Source organism: Bombus fervidus, chromosome 1 (assembly GCF_041682495.2).
Source record: "Bombus fervidus isolate BK054 chromosome 1, iyBomFerv1, whole genome shotgun sequence".
Taxonomy (NCBI): domain Eukaryota; kingdom Metazoa; phylum Arthropoda; class Insecta; order Hymenoptera; family Apidae; genus Bombus; species Bombus fervidus.
This window is the reverse complement of record NC_091517.1, coordinates 21,127,409-21,138,589: the sequence shown is the minus strand read 5'-3', so window position 1 is coordinate 21,138,589 and position 11,181 is coordinate 21,127,409. Positions and strand designations below refer to the sequence as shown.

Sequence of the window (11,181 nt, the reverse complement as noted above, 5' to 3'; positions counted from 1 at the left end):
AATGCTTATTCGTGACGCTTGTAAGAAACACTGTTTAATCGGTGATGGAGTTGTATAAATTTCTTGACACAACGACCCTTTTGTCCGTGTTTACTTTTTTCCAATGTTCCAAAAGAACGCTCTATCTTTATCTTTTGTCCGATCCATACATTTCACTTCTACTTCGGCACAATATCCGTCATATTACACGGTCGCTGTAAACGTATAATTTTATCGTAGAAGAACTGTGCTTTTAACCCATCACGGACCAACGTTGCGTTAACACAACGTTTCATTTGCGATGTTTTTCAGGCAGATTATATTATCGAATAGTATTTTCCAACAGCTATGGCTATGAAAGAGAATACGAAGGAGTCGATGTATTAGATTGTCTGAAATGTTTCTTTCGTTTTATGAGAAAATAATAGACGCGCAATGTTTTTGGTGTATATTATTTTGTCGAATTACGTACGATCCATTTTGTTCTGTTGAGATAAACATCGCGACATTTCACAGACTTGGTTTCACGTTTGTACGAAGGTGCACTGTTGTGAAAACACGTTTGCGAAAGAAAGACACTTTTCGGGCAACCTAATAATTGTAACATTACGATGAAGCATTGGTTGGTCCTTAATGAGTTAATTAAATCAGGAATTTGTTGAATCTCGATAAAGATTGTTGTTAGAAAACCGTTTAAAATGTTACTCGACGTTGAGTTAGGATACGAGTCAGATTCCACAAATCGACACAGATCACAGATCCAACGTGTTAGAAATTTTTAGCTTTTACCATTATTATATTTTTATTCAGTTGCAGCGTATCTTTTCGATTAAAAAAGAATTTATGCAATTTCATTGTGAATTCGATAGTGTTCCTTCGTAAGTTGCTTAATAGCGTTGGTTAATAATTTGCGATGCGCAAATGCGCTACCCACAGTTGGTTTCGGCCCTAAATTTTTATCTGTCAAAGGTTACGGTTGATAAATCGACCACGTGTCTCGAAAAGTCTTATTTTTGTATCGGTTTTCCCTTTTCTGCTGATCATTTCTACGGTGAATAACGCTATAATCTTGTGTGTGATCGATCGAAGAATGATACGTTCGTAGGATCAAGAAATTTTGATCGATGAATCGTAAATCGAAGAAACAGCTTTCAAGATATCGAATGGCAGAATTTTGAATCGGAGAAATTAAGAAACCTTCTCGAGTCTGAGGACTTTATATTTATGGAATCAGGATGTTCCATTTGATCGAAGAATTCTACGCTATAAGAAATTGAAGATGGTTGTTTAATACATTTATAATCGGAATTCAAAGAAGAAGCACGTTGTCCACCAAGTCGTACGACATAGTAGGATGTCATAGGACATAAGATACAAAATATATCGATATAAGTGTATGGTACTTGTTGTAAAGTAAGCTTTGGAGATTACGTTTGCTTTAAAAATAAAAAATAAAACGAACTGTTATGTATCTAAATAGTTAAGAATTTATCACGAAGAAATAATAAAATTGTAATTGCGTAAGAAATAATTCTAATGTTACATACCTTTATCGAATGTTAAAGCGTGTCTCGGAATATGCTAATTAAAAAATTTTGTACACGTATTTCATCGCTGACGAACAATGAATATTACGGGAGGAAAGACACGATAAGTACATTTTTGTTGATTTTTAAAATTATAACGTTGCTTTACAATTAAAAGGGAGCATTTTAATATAACAGCATTGAAAATGGAAAGAGCCTGTTAAGCTCGAATACACAAACATTCTAAGAACAGCTGGTAAGTTGGCGAAACGCTAGCGAACTCTCGTAAGCAGTGAAGAGCCGACTTTCTCATCAGATACATGTTAAATTTCAGTAAAAATAAACTTCATGACATTAACGTACCGTGCGTTTTTATTTTTTCTCTTCGACTCCCTAATTTTTAATGTCGAATGTTGTCGATCGTTAAACCTGTTAAACCTGCGATCCGACTCAAGAACACAAAGCCACGTGGTTCGTATAGTCCGATAAAAGCAAAATTAAGACAAAGAACTTTGACTCTTCCATTAAATTAATCAACCCTTCCGTGATACAAATCCCGTCAGATTATCGCGGAAGCTCGCGGAAGATGATTAAAAACCTGTTGTGACCGAGTACTTGGTTCCGGGAGCGGAACGAGCGGATCAAAAATTCAGCGTCCACAAGCATGTTGTATCGCGACGAAAAAGAAGAAAAAGAGAGAGAAACGGGAGGAAAGAGCCTAAAAAGACGCGGACAACGAGCACAGCGTGGAAATATCTGTAAAAGCAGAGAAGAGAGAAGAGAGGAGGCTTCACACGTGTCTGCCCTTCCTACGTCACACATTTCCCCGATAGTCAGCCACGTAGCGCAATCTCCAATTCGTCGTTCGTGCCATCGGTGTTTCTCATTCGCGTGTTCGTGTACACGAGCACAGACGGAATCTATCGGAGGGCGCATGTCTGACCGACGATGGCTAGGAGGGTGCGAGCAAGAGGGTAATACAAGGGTTGGACGGAGACGAGAGCCCAGTGTTAACCCCCACTTTACCTCTCGTAGCATCCGCCACTGCCGAGCCCTGGTCACTAGTCTGATCAGTCTATCCTGTTTCGCGACACGTTGCGCGTAACTCGGTCCTTTCGTTCCTTTTTCTCGCCGCGAACGCATTTTCACTTTTTCTCGCCCCTTTATCGAAAACCGATCGCGTTAACGAACGAACGAATTCAAACTGATCGTGGATCGATTTGATCTTTTTTTCCAGAGAGAACACGTTGCAGTCGCGAGTATGTAGCGTGACCGCGTGCACGTTTCTTCTCTCGGCCCGCGCTGATTCAACATCGTGTTCCACCCGATTCAAAGAATTGTTACATCGGCGATGTTCGCATAGTTATAGAGAGAGAGGGAGAGAGAAAAAGTTTGGAAAAGACAGGACTGTCGAGATACACGGAGCCAGTTTTGGGTTTCGAGCTTGTTTTTGCCAGGAGATACTTGGATAAAGGTAGATCACGAGGTCTATCGTTTGACAAGTCGCAACAAGGTGATCTTCTCGATCGTTGAATCAAGATCTCGCAAGGTTTTATCTGCTCGATCGTTCGGATCTTTATAGTGTGTATTGTACTTTCTCAGCTGGAAAGTAAAGATAATAGAAACATTGTTTTTCGAGACGATATTCGTTTGATATTGAGGAGCGAGCGACGCGAGCATTAAGTGTAAGAGAATCGTAACGGTGGCTAGAGGTTGGCGAACCGGTAAATCGAGGAACCTGACGAAACCGAGATAATTTAGGGCAATATCTTAGCGTCCTTCGGATCGACATAGTCCATATACGCGGCCCAATACCGTTATATGGGATTTCAATCCACGATATCACCGCAACGTCGCCGATAAATTAAGTTACAGGGCTGGAAAGCCAGCCTACCGATCAATGCTGCTAGTCATTCGAGAGGAGAGAGTCTCGACAAGCGTGGGAGAGGGTCAACCGGAGAGAAAGTGAGGCAAAAGCTCGTTCGGCGAAGCTGTTTGACGACCTCACGTGTATCGGGGTTCGCCGAGGTCGTCGACGGTTCTTGCCGGACGGTGACGCGTGACCTTCAACTATGGTTCACGCGTCGATGACCAATGTGCTGCTCGTCGCCGGTCCATCAACCCGAGAATCACTCGTCCACTTCCTCTGTCAAACCTCTCTAGAGAAGATCGAAGATTCGACGTTTAACCGAAGTAATCGAGGATAAACGTAATAACCGAGTATAACGTTGGCGTAACGGAACAATTAAAAAGTAATTTCAGCGTGGACGTTGATGTTTCAAGCGTTTAATCGAAATAAATGTCGTGATGTTGAGACGCTAATTCGTATTTAATACGCGATGAAGTTTCAATGATGTTTTGGCAAATGGAGCGTTTGTGGATGATCGATGGTAACGAGACGTCCAACGTTCATTTACCAAGGGTCGAGCATCGCTAAAGATTGATTATCGGTGTAATATCGCTCTTCGATTCGGGGCTGTGTCTCTACGATTAACCGTTCGATGATTCAAGGCGTTACACGGAAGAGAAAAATATACACAGAGACAGGTATATTGGATTAGCGGAGAATAAACGTCCATCATTGAAAGATTTACAAGGTGTGTCGAGAATAGTAGTCGTCACGGTGTTAAACGTTCAACGACGATACTGTTATTGATACTTTGTTGGCGTCGAGAGGTATAAGTTAAGACGGTAGGATCTACTAGTGACTGGGATGAATGGAGTTGTGGAGGTAACTTGATTCTGACCACGTTGTCGTGGATATTACTTCAAAAGTATTTTTAATACGGTAAACGTATACAGACATTTTACCTGTCCCTCTAACGTTCGAAGAAAATTAAGAACCTTAAGAAATTGTTGAAAACTATGCAAATTTGGTTAATTACGTTCACAAAGTAAGGAGACGTTGTTGTTTGCACGTGTTTAAGCGACTCGAATGGGGATGAGATAGCAGCAAGATGAACGACTAAGAGGAACAACCTTGAATAAAGTTAATTTTGCTGCACATCGGAGATGGTGCGTTTAATTTGAGACGGTATGATCGCTGGAAGCGGTGATGAGGAAATCCCGTCGGACGAGGAAAGGAGTTTAAATTGCAAATGCTGCGCCGCCGGATCGACGATTGTCGTTTCCACGTGGCATCGGACACGTTCTCCACCGAAATGTAATTTTAGCGAATAGATCGTCGAAGGGGGTCGTGTGAAAGACCTCGCGTCTATATCCAGTTCTTCAAGACCATGGACGTTAATTAATCGAGCATTTATTCGCCGAATCAAGGTTACAGTGACTTTAAATTGTCAGTCGTTATAAACAATTCGTATCGAACACGACATAAATCATACGTAATCGACATCTTCTTCTTTTTCCTCGAATAAGATGGGAAGATTCACTGCGAACAGTGAAGTGAAAAATAATTTACCAGAGACGATCAAACGTTTTGAAGAATCATTTTCAGGAGATAGCGTTACTACGATCAGCTCAGTGATTGTTATGAAAAATTGTTTTGGAAACTGAATCAGTGTACGATGAAAAAACGACGATAACGAAACATTGGGTAGACAATCGTTTCTCTTAAAACAATTGTGTATATACGTAGTGACCGCGATACTCGAGATATTTGGTAAGCACAAGACAATCAACCATGTCGATCTTACATCTTTCAATCTTGCATGGATGGAGGATAAAATAGCTTGAAACTTTCTTCACCTTTAAACGATCACAGTAAAGCATTGAAACTAGTGTATACGAGACATTCAACGCGAAGAAGACAGCCTTTCGGTCAGCTTCAGAGAAGTACACACAAGATTCGTAAAACTGTAAAGAAGGATCTCAGAGGCATAAGAGCTAAACACGGACGTCGACGTAACTTATGATGGGCTGCAGACCGGCAGCAAAGTCGAAGGTGGCGGAAGGGTGCGGTCGCGGGCAGCTCCAGGCAGCTTCCTCGTCGCCGAGGTGTAACGAGGTGATCATCGAGCTTCCCAGCGAGACGACGATCGTTCAGAAGCGAGAGGATCAGGGTTCGAGCGCGGCCGCCGGGACGGAGGAGGAAGAAGAGGAGGAAGAACTGGCCAAAGGACGAGGTTCGTCGTGTTGGTCGTCGAGATTCGAGCTGTCGTTCTCCGTGAACGAGTCGAGTTTCAGCAGATAGCTGCCAAGTGAGAATGCAGAGGCTGCGTTCGACCTTCAAGAGGTCGCGCACCCCGACGGGAGCGGAAATGAAGTCGCAGTCGAGTCTCGAAGTACCGAAGCAAGTCAGGTCCGCCTCCTTCGACGAGATCCAATTGGAAGCTAAACGACAGGACGATGCGAGGGACGGCAGATCGACCAGGACCACGTCCTCCTCGTCGTCCTCGTGTTCACCGGCGAGGTCCCAAGATTCGTCGCGTGGAAGACGATCCGCGACGCTGAGGGTACCGCAACTGCACAGCGGCCAAAGGTCCAAGAGTTTCGACGTGGCTGAACGGAGCTATGGATCTTCCTCCAGTCAACAATCTCTTGGCAGCGTTCGACGTCCGGAGACACCGACGATTCAAGTCTCTGGATGTTACCACTGTATCTGCGTGGAAGAGTATAAAAATCTTTATCTTAGTAGAGACGAGGATGATCCATCGTCGAGAGAAGATCTCGATGACGACGCAGATGTAGACGACACTTCGGAGGACGAAGACTCTGAATTAGTGGATAAGGGCGAAGCTAGTCCAGAAATTAGAGTCACGTTGACGACGTTTACCGAGAAAGAGCCAGATGTTGCCGATGTGGTGTCCGAAACGGTGCCAACTCCTACCGTGGTTCCTGAGGTCGTTCCTAAGGTGGTGCAAGATGAAATGTCCGATATCAGCGAGCTCAGAGGCGGTCTATTTCCGGGCAGGGAACGTAGGAGGTCGATCTCCTCTCCGAAACTTGCTCGACAAGAAGCTCTAACGTCGTACCCTCTGGAGCTTCCGACGGTGGTTAGCTCGACCGAGGATGAAGAAGAATCGACCCACGATCTTGGCTCGAGCAAGTGCAAGTTCGTCGTCAGAGATATCTTTTTGACCGTTCCGGAGTTGAAAAGGGATCGCGCCGCATCCGTGGACTCCTGCTTCAATAACAAGAATGGACATGGCGAGGATGCCGATACGTTGACCGTTCCTCAGCAAAATATACGATCGAAGAGCGTCGATATCGTTCTGCCTACCGAGGCGCAGACGAGGTACACGGCTCTGCTGCCTGACACCGAGGCTCGACCTCCAAGAGGGTGGGTACGTCTGGTGAATGTAACAAGTCCCTTGTTCCGTATACTTGAATACCGTATCATCGATGTTTTCGTATCTCTGTATTTTTAGTTTTATCATTGTCGTCCTCACGCTTCACTTTTCTTTCTTATTCGGCCTCTCTTCTGTTAGCTGTATGTGTTTGTCAAACTGTTCTCGTTGTTACGCTGTCAGTACACGGTGATTACATCGGGTGTTGCAAGAATCGAAACGCTAACATTTAACGCGCACAATGATTATTTCGTTTTTGTAGCTTTCAGAACTCTGAATGAAAATGAGAAATGCTTTCGACGAGATGTACCAATCTGCACGTTTGCTTCGATGTGTGATTAATTGTAACACGTTCTGAATAGAATTATCTTTTATTGTTAATACATCGTAACGATATTGTTAACTGACGGTGCATACTAAACACGAATTTATCATAACAGACATGCTATTGCTTTTACATCCTCGATATTACTATCGTTTAGATAAACAACTGTTCCCTGTAATTGATCGGTGATGTATTTAGTTGTGTAATGAGTTCGCAGTTCTTTAAAGGAACGTTAGAGATCGTTATGTAACATCTATTTGATCAACGATGTATGCATTATTTAGTTTTATTATTCTTTGTAAATGATGGGTTTAAGCAATTGATCATTACCTCAAAGTATTTGTTCTTTTATCGAGAAGTTTGTGTATTTATATTATAAATTCTTTGAATTATCTAATGATTATTCGTCGAACGATTGCACCAAATTTCACAGATTGGGAAACATTGCAACGATATGTTCCAATATTAACCGTACAGTAAATATTCCAATAATCTCAAATATTGTAAATCCGAGCTTTATCATCAAACGATACAATCAAAAATATTATTTATTTATATTACATATCACATGTTTGGCTAGAATAACCAACGCGAATAACAATTTTATAATATTCCTTAAAATAAAACGAAAGGCAAACGAACTTATTACGTAACGTAATACCTTGCTTTATTTTATACAATCGTTAGTTATCTTTCTACTTTTATGGAACTTTTACCACGGCAAGGCCATTATTTTAAACTCGATTCTCAGGAAACACCTATATATTACTTATGACATAAACTATCAGCTTTCATTCCCGGACATACTCTACCATTACGTTATTTATAGAGAAGAGCTTAGGAAAAAGAGAAACGCATTGCAGGAACATGGTGCAGAACTTTTAAAGGCAATTTCAATCCACTACACCTGACAGAGGATTTAAACTGTTTAAAGTTCTACTCTATATATTCTCGTTGAATTGTATTAAACCTAGCAATCATGTCAAAATTAATACCTATTACAGCACAACATTGGAAACTGCTATTTTTATTTACGTAAGACGAAAAGCAAGAGGGAAGAAAGAAAGAATTGCGGTATAAAATTCCTCGATTCCGCCTTTTCTCTCGTGCAGTTTACGCGAGCAGTTTAATCGAAGGCAATTTAATTTTACCGCCTGTACGTTTACGGCCCGATGTCCACGTCTTTTGTTGCTTCGAGCTTCGATCAGGCTTTTCTATTTCGGGAAGATTAAGACGTCAACGATTCAAGAGAGAGAAGTTGATTAGAACTCCAACGTGTTTAATTGAACCATATGGTTCGTTGTGGTCGCCGCTGCGACTTGCTAGTACGTCGAGCTTCTCGGCTCGAAATTCGTCCTTTGTGGAAGCCGAACGATGTCGGATAACGAGATTTTTTACTAGATTACCGTACAAGTTCTGTGGGAAATCAGATCAGAAATCAGACACGGCAGAAAAATTCGATTTTTAGCATTACTTAATAATACACGTAACTTCTTTGTCTCTTTCTATTCTTTATTCAGCACGATAAATCGCTTTTACATATCGGACGTTTATTTTCGTAGAAATTAGCAGGTAATTTAGTTAAACGAAGTGACAAAGCGATTATCAAATTTATCGAGCGATGAACGTTCGAAGATTCTAGCAATTTAAACGAATTTTGTGCGAGAAGAAAATAAAGAAGCTGGCTAATTATTATTGCTTTATTCTTATCGAACATCGTTGCCTTGGTGCATTTACTTCCAACTATAAATCGCCTAACCCCTTCATTACGGACGATTTAAATACGTAAATAGACGACCTATTTGCAGTGTCGCGAAAAATCACTGTCAGACCTTGTTATTTCGACGTAATAACAGCAGTTCTAATAAGGGTACGTTTCTCTAAGAACAAGTTTCTCTTTGTTAGATTACGCGAACAGATTTCTTGAAATCTTCTCCACGCAACAATCTGCTATTGTCTACTTATTCGTAAACTGTTGTTTGCTTCGAAAGACGATAATAGCATTATGAAATGCGTAAGTTTTATTTATGATTCCTGTTAATTCGAAGGAATTTCGTTTTCTCGGAGGAAATGATCGACTTTAACGCCACTTGCAAATATTTGTCATTTATCAAAGAACTCATTCGTATGGTAATAGATTAATGCAAAATAAATATCTGCGAGATATTAAAGCCAGATAAAAGATAAAAATTCGCTTGGAAGAAATTTATGATTGAAATTTCGCTTGTTTGGGTAAGTGGCTCAGGCTGCTTACGAAGAGTTAACATTTCTCGATAAAAAAGACGTTAAAGTTAAAATTGTTTTTACACAAAAAAGAAATAAAAAAAGAAGAGGAAGATATATAGGAAACTGAAATACAAATAAAATAAAAATATTTATGCAGCGAGCATAAAAAAGAGAAATGCACGCGAATCGACTCATAATTTCTTTTAATGACAATCTTCAAAGGGTAGAAAGGCCAGTTACTGTGCATTTTCTTCACTGTCTTCTTGGACAGAAAGTTTTTATTCGATCGTAATTCTCTTTCTCTCAATCCTATTCAGCAGAACTCGAACAATTTTTCACCGTATCGCGATGGAAGAAACGAAAAGGAGGATCAAACTAAAAAATGAAACCAGAAATCGCAACAATCAATTCTCACCAGTCCAAAGTTAGATCGGCGGAGGTAAAGGAGTTAAGAGAACGTTTAAACTCCGTTAAACAACATAAATCATTTCGATCTCTAAATATTTATTCGTTTCGGTCCGTAAATTGTTTGCTCCACAAGCTCATCGAAAGCGTTTCTCCGCTGTTCGAATTTATCAATGACGATAACGACACCCATTGAGGGACTAAACGGTAGTGAAATGATGCATAAAGCTTGCGTATACGAAACGGTACCGAAAGATGTGAAGAAGAAAAAAGAAAAGAAAATATACTCATCGACATCTTCCTTCTTTTCTGAAGTCGTGCTTCTAACATAAGTATAAAATTCTATAAAAAGTAGACTACCTCTCTTGAGTTTGGCACAGCTTCCACTTCTCGGATAAAAAGAGCTTTCCCGTAAATTTTTTTGAGAAATAAGAACGTTACGACTATAATTTTTATTTTGAAATGTAATTAATTACAATGTCAATAGTGTAGTAAAAAATAATATCTTGTAGAAAATATTGATTTACTTAAGGAAGTTATTATTAATATTATATTGGCTTTTATCAACGTTATACAAAACATTGTATTGCATAGGGGATAATACAGTGGGTCTTAAAACTAATGTATCGAACCACGCTAAAATTTTTCATTCGTAAAGTATGAGATATGATAGAATTTGATTAGAAACGTGCAAAATTGAACAGTCAAATTTATAAAAGTCACTGCTATAACTTTATTTTATTGCATTTATTTTATTCTATTCAATTCATTTTTTGTATAGTAAAATATTCGGTTATATTATTGGTTTCTATAATAAATTACGAAACAGAGATGAATTACTTTTTACCCTCTTTTTTTAGTGAATATAATCTATTTTTGGAAAAGAAAAGGATAAATCGTTCTTTATCACAGCAACATATAAAAATACGTAAGACAACGTAGAAGAGTCGAAAATTTTATAATTGCGAGACTCATCGTAGATAATTTATAGTTGTCAAATGTGCAATTAAAACTTTCATGATTTAACAAAGAATAATGTTTATCATAACGTCGTAACTTGAATTTTCTCAAATTTCATAAAATTGTAGTACGTATCGAAGTAAGAGAAGAAACGTTGACGTAAAAAGATGTTAAATAGCCCAATTCCTTTTCATAATTACGATATTACAAAAAAAAAAAAAGAATTTAATAATACGTGTTGATTAAAAAAACTTGCAAACAAAATGTTAACCCGACGTTGGTGCTCGATAAGTAAAAGAACCAAAGTAGATCAAAGTACGTCAGAGGACTTTTTCAGTGAGGTTGGGTTCTTCAACTTTCGAAACTACACACCGCCTCGTTTGAATCAAAATTGACGAAACGGTAAAGTTTCGCGGAAGAAGAGAAGTCTTGGCAAAACTTAATCTGTATCTTTGGAAACACGATCTAGGGGCAGAGACTGATTACGATACGATTGCCTGTGATTTGATTACAC

General features: G+C 39.7%; 1 protein-coding gene across 5 annotated transcripts in view; it reads left to right on the top strand.

The window, feature by feature from the left end:
* The first annotated feature begins 2,575 nt into the window (after positions 1 to 2,575).
* Positions 2,576 to 11,181, top strand: part of Rdga (retinal degeneration A) — a 78,160-nt gene continuing 69,554 nt past the window's right edge. For 4 of the 5 annotated variants that reach the window (XR_011800459.1, XR_011800458.1, XM_072008801.1 and 1 more), the window contains exon 1: positions 2,577 to 6,744. Coding sequence is in view for 3 of the 5 variants with exons in the window: in XM_072008801.1 (XP_071864902.1) it covers positions 5,669 to 6,744 (1,076 nt within the window). In the remaining 2 variants the exon portion in view is untranslated. Of the gene's footprint in view, positions 6,745 to 11,181 lie in introns of all 5 variants that reach the window. The other variant, XM_072008793.1, reaches the window with a different exon arrangement.